Source organism: Oncorhynchus gorbuscha, linkage group LG01 (assembly GCF_021184085.1).
Source record: "Oncorhynchus gorbuscha isolate QuinsamMale2020 ecotype Even-year linkage group LG01, OgorEven_v1.0, whole genome shotgun sequence".
NCBI lineage: Eukaryota > Metazoa > Chordata > Actinopteri > Salmoniformes > Salmonidae > Oncorhynchus > Oncorhynchus gorbuscha.
In genome coordinates this window covers 38,579,013-38,601,640 of record NC_060173.1, presented here as the reverse complement: position 1 = coordinate 38,601,640, position 22,628 = coordinate 38,579,013, and the positions used below count along the sequence as shown (strand labels likewise).

The 22,628-nt window shown below is 43.6% G+C and overlaps 1 protein-coding gene across 3 annotated transcripts in view; it reads right to left on the bottom strand.

Moving 5' to 3' along the window:
- The window catches only part of LOC124037245 (guanine nucleotide-binding protein G(o) subunit alpha), a 142,012-nt gene extending 119,722 nt beyond the window's left edge, over positions 1-22,290 (bottom strand). For 2 of the 3 annotated variants that reach the window (XM_046351943.1, XM_046351935.1), the window contains exons 1-2: positions 21,830-22,290; positions 21,589-21,631 (exon numbers count right to left, since the gene is read on the bottom strand). In XM_046351943.1, coding sequence (XP_046207899.1) covers positions 21,589-21,631; positions 21,830-21,947 — 161 coding nt within the window. In that variant the 5' untranslated portion in view covers positions 21,948-22,290. The remainder of the gene's footprint in view (positions 1-21,588; positions 21,632-21,829) is intronic. The other variant, XM_046351927.1, reaches the window with a different exon arrangement.
- Positions 22,291-22,628: the final 338 nt, after the last annotated feature.

The window sequence follows — 22,628 nt, the reverse complement described above, 5'->3', positions numbered from 1 at the left end:
AGGCAGCCAAGCCTATGCTAGACACACCCCTAATCAACCACAATCCCAATGCCTACAAAAAAAAAACAATACGACAATACAATAAACCCATGTCACACCCTGGCCTGAACAAATAATTAAAGAAAACACTAAATACTAAGACCAAGGCGTGACATTGTTGAAGCACCTTTGGGAGAGATTAGAGCCTTGAGTCTTCTTGGGTATGACGCTTTCTCCCATTCCTCTGCAGATCCTTTCAGGCTTTGTCGGGTTGGATGGGGAACGTCGCTGCACAGCTATATTCAGGTCACTCCAGAAATGTTCGATCGGGTTCAAGTCCGGGCTCTGGCTGGGCCACTCAAGGACATTCAGAGACTTATCCCAAAGCCACTCCTGTGTTGTCTTGGATGTGTGCTTTGGGTCGTTGTCCTGTTGGAAGGTGAAACTTCGCCCCAATCTGAAGTCCTGAGCGCTCTGGACCATATTTTCAACAAGGATCTCTGTACTTCTCTCTGTTCATCTTTGCCTCGATCCTGACTATTCTCCCAGTCCTTTCCGGCAAAACAAATCCCCACAGCATGATGCTGCCACCACCATGCTTCACCGTAGGGATGATGCCAGGTTTCCTCCAGACGTGATGCTTGGCATTCAGGCCAAAGAGGTCGATCTTGGTTTCATCAGACCAGAGATTCTTGCTTCTCAGTCTGAGAGTCTTTAGGTGTCTTTTGGCAAACTCCAAGCGAGCTGTCATGAGTCTTTTACTGAGGAGTGGCTTCCATGTGGCCACTCTATCATAAAGGCCTGATTGGGGGAGTACTGCAGAGATGATTGGCCATCTGGAAGTTTCTGCCATCTCCACAGAGGAACTACAGAGTTCTGTCAGAGAGACCATTGGGTTCTTGGTCAACTCACTGACCAAGGCCCTTCTCCCCGATTGCTCAGTTTGGCTGGGTTGCCAGCTCTAGGATGAGTCTTGGCGGTTCCAAACTTCTTCCATTTAAGAATGATGGAGGCCCTTCCCCAGATCTGTGCCTCGACACAATCTTGTCTCGGAGCTCTACGGACAGTTCATTCAACCTCATTGCTTGGTTTTTGCTCTGACATGCACTGTCAACTGTGCGACCTTATATAGACAGGTATGTGCCTTTCCAAATCATGTCCAATCAATTGAATGTATATCAGGTGGACTCCAATCAAGTTGTAGAAACATCTCAAGGATGATTAATGGAAACAGGATTCACCAGAGCTCAATTTCAAGTCTCATAGTAAAGGGTCTGAATACTTATTTAAATAAGCATTACTGTTTTTAGATGTTGTTTTAAATGTGCAAAACATTCTACAAACCTGTTTTAACCTTGTCATTATGGTGTGTAGTGTAGATTAATTTAATCAATTTTAGAGTAAGGCTGTAATGTAACAAAATGTGGAAAACGTGAAGGGGTCTGAATACTTTCCGAATACACTGTATGCCTAAGTTGTACTAGAGCTCCTGGCTACACATCTCACGTGACCTGCAGTTTCTCAGGCAAGCACAAGAAAAACATTTGTCCACATAATGAATGCTGATGATTATCATGCGTTATAATGCAGTGCAGATAGACGCAAGGGAACACTCTTCAAGTGAACACAGATTACTATCTCGCTGAAATCCAGTGAGACCATGAATGGCTCAACAGTTTAAGATTCCTTTGAAGCAGGGCTTCTCCACCTTCTTCCATTTCAGACCTAATGACATTCCACCAAAAGCCAGGGACCCCACGACAGACCAAATTTTAACAGCAGCGCCAATTTGATAAATGCTGTAAACTGCTAGAGCTAGCTGCATTCATTGTTGGCCTGAAATGTGAACAAAGATTGTATAACTGTGATCTTCCCTGACCCATTGAAAACCCACCGAGGCCTCTTAGGGAAAAGGTTAAGAGGACGCAAGTGGCTGGAAAAATCCCATCCTGAACTCTCTCTAGGTCTGGACGTCTGATGTGATGATGTGCGGTCCGGTGTGATGTCAAATGTGTGTCTACACTGTGCTTAAGCAGTTCAAGCATGGCTATAATTAGACCACACGGTCTTTGCCCTGTGTTTTGCATGTCTCGCTCTCTATCTCTCTATGCCGGTAGCTAATGCAAAGTGGATGCAAACCAGGCATGATATGGCAACACAAGGACAGCTATCTAGAGATACTGTATGTTACCATGAGCTTCAGTGTTCTGCAGCGCTGGGTGTCTGTCATTAAACCAGTAAACAAACCCATAAGAGAGCTCAGCCAATGTATGGCAGAGCATGAGACTGTTGGATGGCGACTGCGGATGTGAGACAAACACGTAGGCTACATTCAATTTGTGACTTTCCGTTATGTAACACTTGAGTTCATTTGTCCATCCTGGAACCCCCTTCTCTGCCGTCTGAGCCCTAAATGAAACCTGTTCTGGAGGAAAGACAGACCTACGTGCCAGAGCGGATCAGCATCCTCCAACCCCCTACCCCCATCACTCTGAGCCTCACGGTGGGAAAATTACAGTAAGGGTCTGGGAATGGTGCAGCCAGGCCGTCTAGCCCTGGTTTGTTCTTGCTCCGGTCAGTCACCTCCAATCACGTCATCAGAGGTGGCTAGACTGGCCTTCTTAACGCGATTAGCATCCCCACGCTAAGTGTGGAAGCAGCACAGAATGAGGAACAGAGAGACTACAGAGATACAGGGCCCAGAGAGCAGCCATAGAGAAAGAGAGAAACAGGAGAAAACAGAGAGAGGGAACAGAGAGCGAGAGAGCAGCCATAGAGAAGAGAACCAGGAGAAAACAGAGAGAGGGAACAGAGAGCGAGAGAGCAGCCATAGAGAAGAGAACCAGGAGAAAACAGAGAGAGGGAACAGAGAGCGAGAGAGCAGCCATAGAGAAGAGAACCAGGAGAAAACAGAGAGAGGGAACAGAGAGCGAGAGAGCAGCCATAGAGAAGAGAACCAGGAGAAAACAGAGAGAGGGAACAGAGAGCGAGAGAGCAGCCATAGAGAAGAGAACCAGGAGAAAACAGAGAGAGGGAACAGAGAGCGAGAGAGCAGCCATAGAGAAGAGAAGCAGGAGAAAACAGAGAGGGAACAGAGAGCGAGAGAGCAGTCATAGAGAAAGAGAGAAACAGGAGAAAACAGAGAGAGAGAGGGAACAGAGTGAGAGAGCAGCCATAGAGAAAGAGAGAACCAGGAGAAAACAGAGAGAGGGAACAGAGTGAGAGAGCAGCCATAGAGAAAGAGAGAACCAGGAGAAAACAGAGAGAGGGAACAGAGTGAGAGCAGCCATAGAGAAAGAGAAACAGGAGAAAACAGAGAGAGAGAGGGAACAGAGTGAGAGAGCAGCCATAGAGAAAGAGAGAAACAGGAGAAAACAGAGAGAGAGAGGGAACAGAGTGAGAGAGCAGCCATAGAGAAAGAGAGAAACAGGAGAAAACAGAGAGAGAGAGGGAACAGAGTGAGAGCAGCCATAGAGAAAGAGAGAACCAGGAGAAAACAGAGAGAGGGAACAGAGTGAGAGAGCAGCCATAGAGAAAGAGAGAACCAGGAGAAAACAGAGAGAGGGAACAGAGTGAGAGCAGCCATAGAGAAAGAGAGAAACAGGAGAAAACAGAGAGAGAGAGGGAACAGAGTGAGAGAGCAGCCATAGAGAAAGAGAGAACCAGGAGAAAACAGAGAGAGGGAACAGAGAGAGCAGCCATAGAGAAAGAGAGAAACAGGAGAAAACAGAGAGAGAGGGAACAGAGTGTGAACGAGAGCAGGGCGAGTGTATAATGAGTGTCTCGGAGAAAAGAGAGACTTTCAAGAGATGTGAAAGGACATAGCGCCTGAAACAAATAGAGTAGGCATGGGGGAGTTTCCAGAGCTTAGTGATAAGCAGAAGCGGGGGAAGTTCAGTATAGACCAGACTGAGCGTACAGAACAGTGCTTCACAACCCAGCAGTGTGCCACGCTACACCTTTTCTTTTCTATGTCAGCTCAGCTTAGCCAGAGATACCATATATAATGACAAGATGGTCTCGTCTCTGCTCTAACAATGGGAGTCATTGATCCAAAGGCGGGAAGGCAGGCGGTCTGCGTATTAAGCAGAATCGGTGTGTTCACGCGTGGACAGATTTTGACGGGAGTGGACCCTCTCGTTTCGCCTCTTCCTCTCTGGCTTAGCTCAGTGAGTCAGTTTCCTCTGAAGGCAGATACAGGGAGTGTCCCTTTCCTAGGCCATCAGGATGAGAACACACACAATACAATTTTATGGTCTTCATTTGTATTGTCCCTCACACATTTCCCTATAGAAATGAGTCATTGAAGCAAATCAGCTCCTACTAAAGCATGCTGGTTGCACACTCCCACATCTTCACACACAGTCTGCTCTCGACACTGTTCCAAAGCTTGTCATTTTGGCACTACATTGTAGCTCGATTTCAATTCACATTTGGGACTGTCCTGGGGACATTCTATAGAACATTCCACAGTTACATTATTTATACCCAAGAAAAGGGAACCATCTCCATTGTGTTCAATAAACTGATTCTTTAGCTAGACTTTCTATTAGGAAATAGGCAAACTAAGGTTCATATTACTACGTGACCAAAGTACAGATATGAATGTAGCTGTTATTCAGGCTCACAAATAGATGTAAAACACAACGACGGCTGTAGAACAAAACCTTAAAGTCTGCATATTCAATGAGATCTACAGTGAGCGTGTGTCAATACAGCCCAGTTCTATTGATTCTTCTGACAGCAGTAATTCAGTGGAGGCTCTGTGTCTTTGTTGTTCTCCTTTTATCACTGCCTCTGCATCAGAAAGCGCTAACAACAAAACACTGGCCTCTTCAGGTTACACCGGGAGGGACGCTAGGGGTTGTTTAACCTACAACATGAACACAATCACTTTTTCTGATATGAAGAGGAGACAGCTGGTTTAGAGGAAGAAGGTTTAAGTTATGATGCGTGTTCTATACTAAGATGATGGGCACTATGGTATACCACTGTTCATTTTGGCACTCGGTTTTAGATTTAGTCTTAGTAATTTTGACTAAAATATCACTGTCTTAGTCCCATTTTTGTCATTTTAGTAGTTATTTAGTCTAGTCATTGTCAAAATGATGAAAACAGTGGGCCATTTCAGACAACTAAATAAAATTGTATTTTTAGTCATATTTTTGTTACATCACATTTGCATTGCCTCATTAACCTATAGTAAACATAAATCACTGACTTCCATGTGCACCAACATACATAGGCTGGTTCTATCAACATATTTTCCTGCATAACATCCGATCGCATCATTTACCTCCCAACAACCAACTACAGATTAAAAATCACACCCCTTAGTAGGGCGTCACGAAATAGAAAAACTGCTTTCTCATTCACCTTTTAAAGTATTTCACAGTGCTTTAAACTGTGTAATAGACTACTGAGATATTTTGTGGAGCAACCTAATCCAGTGATTGTCATGAATTGTGAGTTAACAATAGGGTATTGTTGTTATATTTTACTGTTAAAAATAGGACTCCCGAAATGTCAGATTTCTTTTTTGTTCAAAAGAACAGGCTAATTTTGGGGCTTATTCAACATGAGGAAGTGAAACATCAAAACACATTAGCTAGCTCACTGACAAAATATAATACCCACTGCTAGTAGCCATGTATTAATCCACCAGCAAATATAATGTCCCTTTTTATTTTGCAGTTGTAGCCCTGCTACCCTATGCACACGCAATGGCTGATGTGCAATCGCGCATTTCGCACACTTCAGATCTGAAAGCCATATCAAATATCTCGGTTGTAAAAAATAGTTGCTATTGAGCTCAAATGAAAAGTATACCCACAGAAAGCTGAGAACAACAGTAGTTGATTCCAAAGGTACAGTGCCTTCGGAAAGTATTTAGAACCCTTTGACTTTCTCCACGTCTTTACGTTACAGACTCGAAAATGAGCGCAAGTAGATCATGTTTCCCTTCATCATCCTTGAGATGTTTCTGCAACGGGATTAGAATCCACTTGTGGTAAATTCAATAGATTGGACATGATTTGGAAAGGCACAGACTTGTCTATATGAGGTCTAAGAAATTGTCCGTAGAGCTCCGATTGTGTCGAGGCACAGATCTGGGGAAGGGTACCAAAAAATATCTGCAGCATTGAAAGTCCTTAAGAACACAGTGGCCTCCATCACTCTTAAATAGAAGAAGTTTGGAACCACCAAGACTCTTCCTATAGCTGGCCGCCCAGCCAAACTGAGCAATCGGGGGAGAATGAGCTTGGTCTTGGTAGGTGACCAAGATCCCGATGGTCACTGACAGAGCTCTAGAGTTCTTCTGTGGAGAGGAGGGAACCTTCCAGAAGGACAACCATCTCTGGAGCACTCCACCAATCAGGCCTTTATGGTAGAGTGGCCGGATGGAAGTCACTCCTCAGTAAAACAAACACATGACAGCCCGTTTGGAGTTTGCCAAAAGACACCTAAAGACTCTCAGACCTGAATGCCAAGCATCACGTCTGGAGAAAACCTGGCACCATCACTACAGTGAAGCATGGTGGTGGCAGCATCAAGCTGTGGGGATTCTTTCAGCAGCAGGGACTGGGAGACTAGCCAGGATCGAGGAAAAGATGAATGGGGCAAAGTACAGAGAGATCCTTGATGAAAACCTGCTCCAGAGTCCTCAGGCAGAAATCGCTGCCAAAGGTGTTTCAGCAAAGTACTAAGTAAAAGGTCTGAATACTTATGTAAATGTCATATTTAAGTTTTTTTATTTTTCAAAATGTGCAAAAATTTATAAAAACACGTTTTTGCTTTGTTATTATGGGGTACTGTGTGTAGATTGACGAGGGGAAAAATAATTTAATCAATTTTAGAATAAGGCTGTAATGTAACAAAATGTTGAAAAAGTCAAGGGGTCTGAATACTTTCCGAATGCACTGCATTTCCTGCAATTTGACTTTGTTTCAATTGTATACAATCAGAAGCCTTTTTTCTCTCTCCCGGAGGGCACATACAGTGGCTCGCTCATCACAGCAGCAGGTCCCAGCAGAACAGACCCCAGCAAACAGGCCCAGGGGGTGGGCAGACTTTAATTACAGGAATCATGAGGTTTTTATAATGGACTTTACTGTTTGACCAAATCATGGTTGTAGCCACCCAAAAAATAGGACATTTTAAAACTTTTGAGTGAGGTGACCTTGTAATGAATGTTCAGTTCGCACACAATCAATTACAAATTTAACTCACACAGCCAAGTCAAAGGGTCACAAAATGCCAGAAAATGGTTTCAGTCTGGAGCCCTGTTTCTTTGCATGCTGTAACTATATTGTAATCAAAGTAGTGGAATGATAGGTTGCAGCAAACAACTAACTAGCAGTAACTAGCAACTAGCTAGCAGTAACTAGCAATCTGTTAGCCTACCAACGCTTATATATTGGGATGATGCTCTTCCAGATGTCTCTTGAGGTAGGTAGTATTTTTCCCCGTCAACTAGTGGGTGCTAACGCTGTCTTCTCTTGTACTAATGTTGCATTCGGTCTTTGTTGAATCTACACGATAAGTAAAATGAAATTGTCTGTAAAATGGATTGTCTGAGACCAGCCACTCGGATGGCTGATAAAACTCGGTTTACACAACAGAAAGAATTTCTGCACAAACTGTCAGAAACCGTCTCATCGCCATCACCAGAGTCTTGACCTGACTTTAGTTCAGCGTCGTAACCAATGTGGGCAAATGCTCACTTTCGATGGCCACTGTCACACAGGAGAAGTGTCCTCTTCACGGATGAATCCTGGTTTCATCTGTACCGGACAGATGGCAGACAGAGTGTATGGCGTCGTGTGGGTGAGAAGTTTGCTGATGTCAACGTTGTGAACAGAGTGCCACATGGTGACGGTGGGGTTATGGTATGGGCAGGCATAAGCTACGGACAACAAATACAATTGCATTTTATCGATGGCAATTTGAATGCACAGAGATACTGTAATGAGATCTTGAGGCTCATTGTTGTGCCATTCATCTGCCGCCATCACCTCATGTCTCACAATGATAATGCACAGACCCATGTCACAAGGATCTGTACACAATTCCTGGAAGCTGTAAATGTCCCAGTTCTTCAATGGCCTGCATACTCACCAGACATGTCACCCAATGAGCATGTTTGGGATGCTCTGAATCTACGTGTAAGACCGTGTGTTCCAGTTCCTGCCAATATCCAGCAACTTCGCACAGCCATTGAAGAGGAGTGGAATAACATTCCACAGGCAACAATCAACAGCTTGATCAACTCTATGCGAAGGAGATGTGTCACATTGCATGAGGCAAATGGTGGTCACACCAGATATTGACTGGGTTTCTGATCCATGCCCCTATCTTTTTTTAAAGGCATCTGTGACAAACAGATGCATATCTGTATTCCCAGTCGTGAAATCCATAGATTAGGGCCTATTCTATTTATTTAAGTTGACTGATTTCTTTACATGAACTGTAACTCATTAAAATCTTTGAAATTATTGCATGTTGCGATTATGTTTTTGTTCAGTGTAGTCATAGTTTTTTCTGGGTCTATTTAGTCAGTTATCGTCTCCTCAATTGCCACTGAAAAATATTTTTCACTATTTTAACACTGTGGTATACTGTGGATGTTCTAGGATGACAAAACATTGTCAGAGTCGAGATTATTTCACAGAAAACAATAATGTTTCATGAGTTTTGTCAGAGTTTAGAGTGATGAAAAGTAGCTAGCTAACAGTTATTTCACATCTCGTCATTAAGCGAGTTAACAAAAGTGGAGCGGTTGCTATGGATACTCACACACGGAACGGAGGGGGCTGTGCGGGGGACAGATAGAGACTAGCAATTCATGGGTATACGAACTACGCGGGCCTTAAATTTGGCAGATGCAATTTGGGCCCCGGTATGGTAGGGCCTGAACGTCACAGGCATGGGTAGGGCTTGGCCTAAATTTCATGCCCGTGCTGGGCTTTAGTGTATGTGTGTGTGAGAGGCTGGACCACAGATGGAGGTAAAGAGAACAATTGGGACTGTCTCACACAACAGAGACTGCTAATGAGCAGAACAGAGACCAGAGAACCATGGAGACTAATGCAGACAGATAGGCTGAGGAAATGCTTGACAAAGACCTAAAACCTCTCCTACTGTTTTCACTATCAAACTCAGTCATATTTTGAAAGGAGAATAGTGGGGATGAACATCACAGTCCAATCAAAGAGGAGGACACATAGTTCATGTGACCAATATAAGCAGAGTCATCAGACTACCCTTAGAACTTCAACAATTATGTCAGTTATCCAGGTCAAATACCAACTTCGATTCCTTTCCTTTTCCTTTCCTTTATCCAATCATTTAATAAACTGCTAATACATCCAAACTTGATTTACAAAGCCCCTTACAGCACCTTGCAGAAGTATTCACCCCCTTGGTATTTTTCCTATTTTGTTATTTAAATTGATTTTTATTTGGATTTAATGTAATGGACATACACATAATAGTCCAAATTGGTGAAGGGAAATGAAAAACTAATACTTGTTTCAAAAAATTCTAAAAAATAAAAAACAGAAAAGTGGTGTGTACATATGTATTCACTCCCTTTGCTATGAAGCCCCTAAATAAGATCTGGTGCAACCAATTACCTTCAGAAGTCACATAATATAAAGTCCACCTGTGTGCAATCTAAGTGTCACATGATCTGTCACATGATCTCAGTATATATACACCTGTTCTGAAAGGCCCCAGAGTCTGCAACACCACTAAGCAAGGGGCACCACCAAGCAAGCGGTACTATGAAGACCAAGGAGCTCTCCAAACAGGTCAGGGACAAAGTTGTGGAGAAGTACAGATCAAGGTTGGGCTATAAAAAAATATCAGAAACTTTGAACATCATTAAATCCCTTATTCAAAGATGGAAAGAATAGGGCACCACAACAAACCTGACAAGAGAGGGCCGCCCACCAAACCTTACGGACCAGGCCAGGAGGGCATTAATCAGAGAGTCAACAAAGAGACCAAATATAACCCTGAAGGAGCTGCAAAGCTCCACAGCGGAGACTGGAAACCCTGAAGGAGCTGCAAAGCGCCACAGCGGAGACTGGAAACCCTGAAGGAGTTGCAAAGCTCCACAGCGGAGACTGGAAACCCTGAAGGAGCTGCAAAGCTCCACAGCGGAGATTGGAAACCCTGAAGGAGCTGCAAAGCTCCACAGCGGAGATTGGAAACCCTGAAGGAGCTGCAAAGCTCCACAGCGGAGATTGGACACCCTGAAGGAGCTGCAAAGCTCCACAGCGGAGACTGGAAACCCTGAAGGAGCTGCAAAGCTCCACAGCGGAGACTGGAAACCCTGAAGGAGCTGCAAAGTTCCACAGCGGAGATTGGAAACCCTGAAGGAGCTGCAAAGCTCCACAGCAGAGATTGGAAACCCTGAAGGAGCTGCAAAGCGCCACAGCAGAGATTGGAAACCCTGAAGGAGCTGCAAAGCTCCACAGCGGAGACTGGAAACCCTGAAGGAGCTGCAAAGCTCCACAGCGGAGATTGGAAACCCTGAAGGAGCTGCAAAGCACCACAGCGGAGATTGGAGTATCTGTCCATAGGACCACTTTAAGCCATACACTCCAGCTGGGCTTTACAGAAGAGTGGCCAGAAGAAAATAAGCAAACATGTTTGGTGTTTGCCAAAAGGCATGTGGGAGACTCCCCAAACATATGGAAGAAGGCACTCTGGTCAGATGAGACTAAAATTGAGCTTTTTGGCCATCAAGGAAAATGCTATGTCTGGCGCAAACCCAACACCTCTCATCACCCCGAGAAGACCATCTCCACAGTGAAGCATGGTGGTGGCAGCATCATGCTGTGGGGATGTTTTTCATCGGCAGGGACTGGGAAACTGGTCAGAATTTAAGGAATGATGGATAACGCTAAATACAGGGAAATTCTTGAGGGAAAACCTGTTTCATTCTTCCACAGCTTTGAGACCGGGATGAAGGTCCATCTTCCTGCAGGACAATGGCCCTAAGCATACTGCTGAAGCAACACTTGAGTGGTTTAAGGGAAACATTTAAATGTCTTGGAATGGCCTAGTCAAATCACAGACCTCAATCCAATTGAGAATCTGTGGTATGACTTAAAGATTGCTGTACACCAGCGGAACCCATCCAACTTGAAAGAGCTGGATCAGTTTTGCCTTGAAGAACGGGCAAAAAAACCCAGTGGCTAGATGTACCAAGCTTATAGAGACATACCCCAAGAGACATGCAGCTGTAATTGCTGCAAACGGTGTCTCTACAAAGTATTGACTTGGGGGGGGGGGGGTGAATAGTTATAGACGCTCAAGTATCCTGTTTTTTTGTCTTATTTCTTGTTTGTTTCACAATAAAAAATATTTTGCATCTTCAAAGTGGTAGGCATGTTGTGTAAATCAAATGATACAAACCCCCCAAAAAATATATTTTAATTCCAGGTTGTAAGGCAACAAAATAGGAAAAATGCCAAGGGGGTGAATACTTTCACAAGGCACTGTATGTGCAAGTGATGAATCACTAAAACAATCAAACCACACACATGCACGCAGTGTGGCACACACATCATCATGGCATGCTTACAAATACAAAACGCCACAGAGAGCCCTCGGCAGGGTTGGGGAGTAGCTGATTACACCAGGTTTCCATTCAACCATTTCATGCGGATTGGACAGGTAACTAGTAACTGTAACAGATTACATTTACCCAACCCTGGCCCTAGTGGTCAATTTACCACCTGGACCAACTCTGGACCCACTCTTCCCATACACATAAAATACACCGGCTTTATAAACAGATGGTCCAAACATTCCTCTCAGAGAGAACGAGGAGAAAGAGATAGAGATGCCTGTTCACACATGGCCTACATCTCATCGACACACCCCCCTCGGTCTAATACACAGTGCACAATTTATTCCTCTGACCGTTCCTTGATAGTAAAGTGTGGCTTAAGCATTAGGTAAAAGAGTCCAGTCCAGTTGGAGTTAGTGTGACTTGAGTTTAGTCACTTCCTCCTCACACTGTGAATGATGAGGCAGATGGGTATTGCTGCCTGGACAAAGGTCCAGTTAAGTAGCATAATCACATATCCTGAAAAACCTTTACTGCATGCACTCTGCTTGGCAAATATTAGCACCCACCCCCACCCTCGCTCTGACCCTCTCGATCTCTGTTCACGTCTCTCTCTGACACACAGAAAACAAACAAACACAAAGAGAGACATGGTTTCACACCTTTTCGTGAATAGCGGTGTGAAAATCAAGCCCATGAACACTTAACACACTAGACGTTGTTCCTCTCAGGTCAGACAAACACACCGATTTATTCTCACACACGCCAACATTCCAGACATGCTTCCATTGCACCTGCAGCAACATATTATTCTGTATTGTAATCACTGCTGGCTAGCGATTTCACAGTCTTGCATTCTCATCCAATTAAATCCCTCATTAGCTGGGCTTTAAAACTAATGCTCCCCATTCATCTACGCTTCACTAACAAAAAAAGCTCAGGGTAGCTGTTCTAAAGGTCCATGCCATCTCACCAATTCCCTAATTACCCTCTGGACACGCCCCCTCTGCTGCCAACTCACCAAACCTGAACTCACTCTGATAATCATCATTCCTCTCCCTTCCTCAGCTATAAATGCAGTTTATCTCCATTTCCAGGTGTTCAGTGTTTTTGGTGGCCTACGTGCCCGAGTGTAAGTCAGGAGCTGTCCATGTGTTAATAAGATTGCATAATGCAGACTTCCTTGCCTGTATATATAGTGAACTCTGAAAGTACTGGGACACATTTGTTGTTGTTTTGGCTCTGTACTCCAGCACTTTGGACTTGAAATGATACTATGAGGATAACATGGAGACTGTCAGCTTTAATTTGAGGATATTTCCATCCATATTGGGTGAACCATTTAGAAATTACAGCAATTTTTGTACAAAAGTATTAGGTCATTCACTTGTGTATTCAAGTAGTAAAAAGTATTTGGTCCCATATTCCTGGCATGCAATGACTGTCATGCTTGTTTGACTACAAATTTGTTGGATGCATTTGCTTTCTGTTTCGGTGGTTTCAGATTATTTTGTGCCCAATAGAAATAAATAGTAAGTAATGTAGTGTCTGTTTTCTTGTAAATAAGAATAGAGCATGTTCCTAAACACTTCTACATTAATGTGGATGCTACCATGAATACAGATAGTCCTGAAAGAATTGTGAATGACTGAGAAAGTTAGATGCGCATATCACCCCCCCCCCAAAAAAAAAGATGAATCCCTGTTATTGTGAGAGGTTAGGTTATTATGTCTTGGTGGTATGATATTTGTGCATCTGTCTTTCTCACTCATTACTCATGATTCATTCAGGTCTATCCGTAATCATGGTAGCATCCACATTCATGTAGACATGCTTAGAAACATATTCTATTCTTACCCTCAAATTAAAGCAGACAGTTAACTTTAACCTCCTAGTCATTGTATCACTTCAAATCCAAAGTGCTGGAGTACAGAGCCAAAACAACAAATGTCACTGTCCCAATACTTTTGGTGCTCACTGTAAATGTACATCGCCAATTAGACCACTTATATGCCTTAGAATACTTCCTTTGTCTGAATGTATGTGTACAAAACACCTCCCTAATGTTGAATTGTACCCTCTTTGCCCTCAGAACAGCCTCAATTAATCGGGGCATGGACACTACCACGTTCAAAGCCACTTAAATATTTTGGCTTGCCCATTCACCCTCAATGGCACACATGCACAATCCATGTCTCAAGGCTTACAAATCCTTCTTAAACCGGTCTCCTCCGCTTCATCTACACTGAAGTGGATTTAACAAGTGACATCAATAAGGGATCATAGCTTTCACCTGGTAAGTCTGTCATGGAAAGAGCAGGTGTTCCTAATGTTTTGTACTCCTTGCACCTCTGTGTCCTTATACTGTGCCTTGTTAATAAATACCCTGAAGGTAAGGAACTTGTCTGTCGGCCCTGCATTAAAGACCAAAATTGGCTAAAGAAAAATTGTGATAAATAAAGTACACCAGTTTAATTTAAGGACCAAAACATTGACAGCTGTGCCATACAGGTTGCAAAATAGTAGGGAGGAAAATGTCTGTGTACTGATTCCATGGCATATGCTTTATGAACTGATACACAAAACAATGCCGAATTCAAAACTTGAGTTTTATTTATTGTTATACAAAATTGTTGAAATCTATAGAATATTTTTTGTGTGTGTGTATATATATCACACACAAGTATGTGGACACCCCTTCAAATCAGTGGATATTTCAGCCACACCCGTTGCTGACAGGTGTATAAAATCGACCACACAGCCATGCAATCTCCATAGACAAACATTGGCAGTATAATGGCTTTAATGAAGAGCTCAGTTACTTTCAACGTGGCAACATTATAGGATACCACCTTTCCAACATGTCAGTTTGTTAAATTTCTGCCCTGCTAGAGCTGTCCCGGTCAACTGTAAGTGCCATTATTGAAGTCAATGTATAGAAGCAACAACCGCCTCAGCCGTGAAGTGGTAGGTCACACAAGCTCACATAACGGGACTGCCAAGTACTGAAGCGTGTAGCATGTAAAAATTCTGTCCTCTGTTGCAACACTCACTACCGCGTTAAACACTGCCTCTGGAAGCAACGTCAGGAGAACACTAGGAGAACACTACCTGCCCCAATGCATAGCGCCAACTGTAAAGTTTGGTGAAGGAAGAATAATGGTCTGGGGCTGTTTTTCATGGTTCAGGCTAGGCCCCTTAATTTCAGTGAAGGGAAATCTTAACACTACAGCATACAATGACATTCTAGACGATTCTGTGCTTCCAACTTTATGGCAAAGGTTTGGGGAAGGCGCTTCCCTGTTTCACCATGACAATACCCCCGTGCATAAAGTGAGGTCCATACAGAAATGGTTTGTCGCGATCAGAGCTGTTGCCAGAGAATTTAATGTTCATTTCTCTACCATAAGCCGCCTCAGACATCATTTTAGAGAATTTGGTAGTATGTCCAACTGGCGTCACAACCGTAGACCACGTGTAACCATGCCAGCCCAGGACCTCCACATCCGGCTTCTTCGCCTGCAAGATCTTCTGAGACAAGCCAACTGGACAGCTGATGAAATTGAGGAGTATTTATTTCTGTAATAAAGCACTTTTTGTGCGAAATAAGTTATTCTGATTTTCTGCGCCCCTGCATAGTCATGTGAAATCCATAGATTAGGGCCTAATGAATTTATTTAAATTGACCTATTTCCTTATGAACTGTAACTCAGAAATAGTTGAAATTATTGCATGTGAGGATATCTATCATCTATATCTCTATCTCATTACAAAAGTATGTGAACACCTGCTTGTATAACATCTCATTCCAAAATCATGGGCATTAATATGGAGTTGGTCCCCCCCTTTGCTGCTATAACAGCCTCGACTCTTAAACCCCCTCCGTTCTATTGATGAACAACATACAATCACTGGAAAACAAACGGAACAAGCTCCGTTCAAGACTATCATATCAACGGGACCTGGAGAACTGTAATATTCTACATTTCTAGGAGTCGTGGCCAAACAAGGACATGGATTTTTTTATGTACCGGCAGGATCGAACAGCAGCCTCGGGTAAGCTCAAGGGGGTGGTGTCTTTGTTAACAGCTGGAGCACAATCCCTAATATTAAGACAGTCTTGAGGTTCTGCTCGCCTAACTTAGAATAAGCTGTGGACTATATTATTTACAAAGAGTTTCCATCTAGATTTTTTGTAGCTTTACCACCACAAACCGATGCTCTAAGACCACACTCAATGAGCTGTATAACAGAGGAGGTTGATGATCTAAGACCACACTCAATGAGCTGTATAACAGAGGAGGTTGATGATCTAAGACCACAATCAATGAGCTGTATAGCTGTATAAGACCACACTCAAGAGCTGGAGGTTGATGATCTAAGGCACTCAAGACAGAGGAGGTTGATGATCTAAGACCACAATCAATGAGCTGTATAACAGAGGAGGTTGATGATCTAAGACCACACTCAATGAGCTGTATAACAGAGGAGGTTGATGATCTAAGACCACAATCAATGAGCTGTATAGCAGAGGAGGTTGGTGGCGCTAAGGCCACACTCAATGAGCTGTATAGCAGAGGAGGTTGGTGGCTCTAAGACCACACTCAATGAGCTGTATAACAGAGGAGGTTGATGATCTAAGACCACAATCAATGAGCTGTATAACAGAGGAGGTTGGTGGCGCTAAGGCCACACTCAATGAGCTGTATAACAGAGGAGGTTGGTGGCGCTAAGGCCACACTCAATGAGCTGTATAACAGAGGAGGTTGATGATCTAAGACCACAATCAATGAGCTGTATAACAGAGGAGGTTGATGATCTAAGACCACACTCAATGAGCTGTATAACAGAGGAGGTTGATGATCTAAGACCACAATCAATGAGCTGTATAGCAGAGGAGGTTGGTGGCGCTAAGGCCACACTCAATGAGCTGTATAACAGAGGAGGTTGATGATCTAAGACCACAATCAATGAGCTGTATAACAGAGGAGGTTGATGATCTAAGACCACACTCAATGAGCTGTATAGCAGAGGAGGTTGGTGGCGCTAAGGCCACACTCAATGAGCTGTATAGCAGACCACACTCAATGAGCTGTATAGCAGAGGAGGTTGGTGGCTCTAAGACCACACTCAATGAGCTGTTTAGCAGAGGAGGTTGGTGGCGCTAAGGCCACACTCAATGAGCTGTATAGCAGAGGAGGTTGGTGGCGCTAAGGCCACACTCAATGAGCTGTATAGCAGAGGAGGTTGGTGGCTCTAAGACCACACTCAATGAGCTGTATAGCAGAGGAGGTTGGTGGCTCTAAGACCACACTCAATGAGCTGTTTAGCAGAGGAGGTTGGTGGCACTAAGACCACACTCAATGAGCTGTATAGCAGAGGCGGTTGGTGGCTCTAAGACCACACTCAATAAGCTGTATAGCAGAGGAGGTTGGTGGCACCTTAATTGGGGAGGACAGACTCGTGGTAATGGCTGGAGCGGAATTAGTGGAATGGTATCAAATACATTAATCACATGGTTTCCATGTGTTTGAAGCCATTCCATTAGCACCGTTCCAGGCTTTATTATGAGCCGTCCTGCCCTCAGAAGCCTCCATTGCTGTACAGGGCCATAAGCAAACAAGAAAATGATCATCGAGAGCCGTTGCTTCTAGTGACCGGGGATTTTAATGAAGGAAAAATAAAATTGGTCTTACCTCAATTCTACCAGCATGTCACCTGTACAATTAGAGGTGACAGAACTGTAGATCTCCTTTACGCCACACAAAAACACATACAAAGCTCTCCCTCACCCTCCATTTGACCATATCCTCCTGATTCCTGCTTACAAGCAAAAACTCAAACAGGAAGTACCAGCGATGCGCTCAATACAGAAGTGGTCCAATGAAGGGGATGCTAAGCTACAGGACTGTTTCGCTAGCACAGACTGGAATATGTTCCAGGGATTCATCCGATGGTATTGAGGAGTTTACCACATCAGTCACCGGCTTCATTAATAAGTGCATCAACGATGTCTAACCAGAATACATGGATTACAGGCAACCTTAGCACTGAGTTTAAGGCTGGAGCTACCGCTTTCAAGGAGCGGGACACTAATCCGGACGCTTATAAGAAATCCTGCTAAGACATCTGACGAGCCATCAAACAGGCAAGGTGTCAATACAGGACTAAGATCGAATCCTACTACGCTGGTTCTGCCACTCGTCCGATTTGGCAGGGCTTGCAAACTATCACGGATTACAAAGGGAAACCCAGTCGTGAGCCTACCAGACAAGCCAAATGTCTTCTATGTTCGCCTCGAGACAAACAGCACAACCATGGATGAGAACCAGCTGTTCTGGACGACTGTGTGATCACGCTCTCCGTTGCCAATGTGAGTAAGACCTTTAAACAGGTTAACATTCAGACGTGTACTCGGAGCATGAGCCAACCAGCTGACAAGCGTCTTCACTGACATTTTCAACCTCTCCCTGACCCAGTCTGTAATACCTACGTTTCAAGTAGTAGGTTACTCCTACTTGAAACGTAGAGCGTCAAGTTCCTCTGTATCCACATCACTAAATATCTATCATGGTCCCCACAAAACAACACAGTTGTGAAGAGGGCACGACAACGCCTCTTCCTCCTTAGTAGGCTAGAAAAGATTTGTCCAGGGCCCTCAGATCCTCTATGTTCTACAGCTGCACCATTTGAGAGCATTTGACTGGCTGCATTACCGCTTGGAATGGCAACTGCTCGGCATCTGACTGCAAGGCGCTACAGAGTGTAGTGAGGCTCAGTACATCACTGGTGCTCCCTGTCATCCAGGACCTAGATACCAGATGGTGTCAGAAGGTCCTAAAAATTGAGACTACAGTCACCCAAGTCATAAACTGTTCTGTCTGCTACTGCATGGCAAGTGGTACCGATGCACCAAGTCTGGAACCAACAGGACCCTGAACAGCTTCTACTCCCAAGTCATAAGAGTGATAAATAGTTAGTCCGGGTTGCTATTTGGTTAACTATTTCACTATCTGCATTGACACTTTTTGCACAAATCTTTTTGGCTCATCACATACGCTGCTGCTACTGTTTTATCTATCCTGTTGCCTAGTCACTTTATTCCTCGACCTCGTACCCCTGCACATGTTATCGTTACTCAATGTTGGAAAGGGCCCGTGAGTAACCGTTTCACTGTTAGTCTACACCTGTTCTTTTACGAAGCATGTGACAAATATAATTGCATTTGGTTAGAGTAGTTACGAAATTGCTTTTAAAATCTTCCCTTATCATTTTTCACTCACTTTTGCATCAAATGCAATTTGGTTTCTTCTTCATAATGAAATGATGTTGCACATGCCACCAATGTACCTATTTACAAAAAACATAATCTCTATCGAATCTGCCAAGGTGTCAGCTCTCTTAGCAACACAATGGTGATGCGTGGGTCAGCTGTTTGTTCACCCACACCCGCCTGTAATTGCTAATAACCCATCGGCAACCGCAGACTGTGTAATGAAGTGAGAATCTGAGGCACCGCACCCGACCCTAACCTGCAAATATAGAAAAATACACTGTATGGTCAAGATGGTGGAACCATTTTTTGACAGGCCTTTATAGATGGGACAAAGTTTCTTCTTATTTCTGACGGTTTGTTTGTCAACTTGACTAGAATTAGATACATGCAGCTTTTCTTCTGTCATTACTTGTTGCCCTAGAAGACTAAATAAACCCTTGCTCACCAGAATGTCATAGATCGATAGAATGAATGCTTCATCTAGCTGACATTGGTAAAGTTTTTCTCTTTCATCTCTGCGTCTCTGTAGTCGTTTAGGGACCAGGGAGAAAATTAAATAACTCAACAAAAAGAAATGGGAAAAAATGTTCGGGTAAAATTTCCAATTTGACTGGTTTTAAGGAAATTATGAGCTGTTAAAATGACCCAACATGTTTTTGATAAGATTTCAGTTCGGCTTGGATCAATATTTTGTGTGATTTAAAAAAAATACTATCAGCTTTCAAGACGCTGAAAGAAAGAAATAATATTTCCCCATTCCTGTTCCCGAGTCAATTTACATTTGGTCTATAATTTTACTGCAAGACATGCTTAGATCTGCAGGAGTTAATATTATATTAAGCTATTGTAGAGGTTATAGACCTACAGTCAGTGTCCAGACTTCAGTTGGGCTGCTATTCCATTGAACCCATCCGAACAGTACAGTTCCCATGATGTCCCCGTCTTGTGACTGTCGAATATGTATAGCGCCTCACAATCATTACACATAACATAGCCGGCACCGCCATCATCCTCTTTTACCACTTAAATCTTTCCCAAAAATTAGACTACTTTTCTGGCCCTCCCTTCTATTTATTTTCATCTCTCCATATTACAGCTTTACTCTAGTACTTTTTCTGCCACCGTTACCAAAAGGATTTGGCAATTGGTGTGTATTTGGCATGCAACAGTTAGGCCCTAAAGCTTGGGCTTAGGCTACGCACTAACAGCAGATACAAATAATGAAAGAAAAACCTAAATGTAGCCTACAGATATGAATTCAACAAGAATTCAACATTTTATGGATTTTTAATGCAATGCTTTCTCTTTATTCAACCCGCCCACCACCCACCCACCCTTCATCCACACGATATTGCATTACCCTAAACCTCCAGACCCACTGAAATCACTACAACACGTCATTGAACATCTAAAGATGACCAAAGGTGTGAAATGCCACTCCGGGTTTTCCACCCTTGTTCAGAGAACTTGATCCCAATAACGGAAAGAGTGGAGAATGTCCGAAGGGAAACCATTGAGCACAGGCTGAGGGGCGCTGTCCACCACCGAAACCGGCTGAAATTATTCTGCAATAGGTACTTCGATTCATGTGGTAAAAAAGTTGAAACTGAAAAGGTTGTGGTAGCTATTAGATGTTATTTAATCACAGACAACAATTACTCAGAAGGTGTCTGAAAATGGCAGTAGCAATCAATTGAAAATGTGAGGCGTTTCTTTATCAAATATCTGACAACCAGTCGCATTCCTGTGACTTTCTTTATTATAGGTTGCGTAAACCATAATCAAACCTAGGAATGTGCCAATGCCAGTGTAGGCATACACCAGCCTATTCTAGACAAGATTAATATACAAGTCTAGATGCATCCCCACAGCAAACTGAGACCAAGATACACAATATGCTGGTATACAGTTGAAATAATGACAGCCATTAAAACATTAATCTGACTTCTTAATTAGATGAATGTCTGAAATTGCGTAACGATTGGTTTGATTGATTAAAGGCATGTAATTCGGCAAAGAAAGGGTGTTGGCTTAAAGGCAGGCAAATAAAAATGGCCGTGATAAGTTCCCACCCAATTATTCGACCAGATATCCTACATGCGTGTAGGCTATTTGAGAACAATGTAATATATTCGTCAACTATATCGCTTGGGTTTACTTCAGAGAATCAACTAATTTGGCATTGACACCAACCAAACGTTCAAACCAGCAGATATAGCCCACAAAAGGTGTCCAGTTTTAAGGCTGTATTCTATACCCCGGTTACATATAGTAGCTATTATACGCTTATTTCTCTACACTTGATAAAGCAGCCCGTAAACCGCGAGATCGAATAATGAGGGCCAGGGGGCATAAATGTGCGATTAAACATGCCACAAAGATTAATCGAGAGAGGGATTCTCGAAACTGGTCAGTGCACGGTTTATTGTAGACAGACAAGCTCTCGGTGAAAGCCAAAGTGCATTAGCTGTAGGCAAAACAGGTTCCGATTTCAGCACCATTTTTGTGAACAGCTCATCGATATGTTCCCGTAACCGCAACGCTGTTGGTTTAAGCCAATAAATTACACCGCCAGTAACTCTTCCCGCCAGTAAAGGTAATAATTACTTTAAAATATGGCGGACCAAATAAGCTTCTGTAGCCTATACTCTTCAATCACAAGCTATAGCCACTGTGTGTGTGTAGCCTCATGCGTAGCCTATCCATCACACACATTCAATGCAAAGAATTGCTAGACCGTGGCACTTACTTCATCTGTTTCACGATGGTACTTTTTCCTGACTCCCCAGCCCCTGGAGGGATGAAAAGAGACAAGGGGCTGTAAAGTACATACATGCTGTAAAGTACATAAATGCTGTAGTTTTCATGTATATTCCTATTCATAGTCAGATTAGAGTCTGGCTATGGAACCAGAAAGCGGGTGTGTGATTTTGACACTTCAGATTATGGACAAGCAGCCGAGGGCCACCCCTCCTCCAGAAGCATCTTACCAAGCAGGAGTAGTTTTACGTCTTTCGCGGCAGTGACTCCATCTTCTTTGAGGTTTTTCTCGATAGCCTTGCTCCTGTCCAAAGCCGCTCTCTCCTCGGCGCTCAGTGTACATCCCATGACTACACAACCTCTGATCTTATTGATATCCAAAGTAACGGTTGGCGAGGACCAAAATATACCAGCAATTACTTTCCCTCTTTCTTCCTTGTCCCTCTCTAGGCTGGCTGACTCGCTCTCGTTCCACTCTCTCGCGCTCTGTCGGCGACTAGTTAAGCATTTAAAAAAATCCCCCACGATAACGTTTGACACGTGTGTTGAAAAAAGCACTGGTCTTCGTATATTGCCCTCACACGGTCTGTTTTTTCGGTGTTGTTGTGCTTGGTCCGCGGGCTGGGAAACTCTACTGGGCGGCGGCGACGGCTGCGAGCGCTCGCATCGTTTAGCTTGCTCAATGTAGGGGGGAGCGCGCTTGGCTCCGCACTCAGACAAACTCGCTGACGTCAGGACCAATCAGCGCAGGAGACATGCTCGGGCCACGGTCCTGGTGGCAGAGTACCTTTTTGCACTGCCTGTTTGACGGTCTCAAGTCATTTTTATTTTATTTAATCTACAGGGGTTAACTTTTCGGACAGGGATTTCTGTAACAGAGCAGGTAGCTTTCCAGTTGTGTCAGATTTCCTCTGTTATGCAAAGGAAGCAAAACAGATTGTCTGTCGGGGTTAGGTGTGATCTTATTAAATCATAATTGGCTTGTAATTAACTTATTATGCAAATAGCACACAGTTCATCTAATTATGG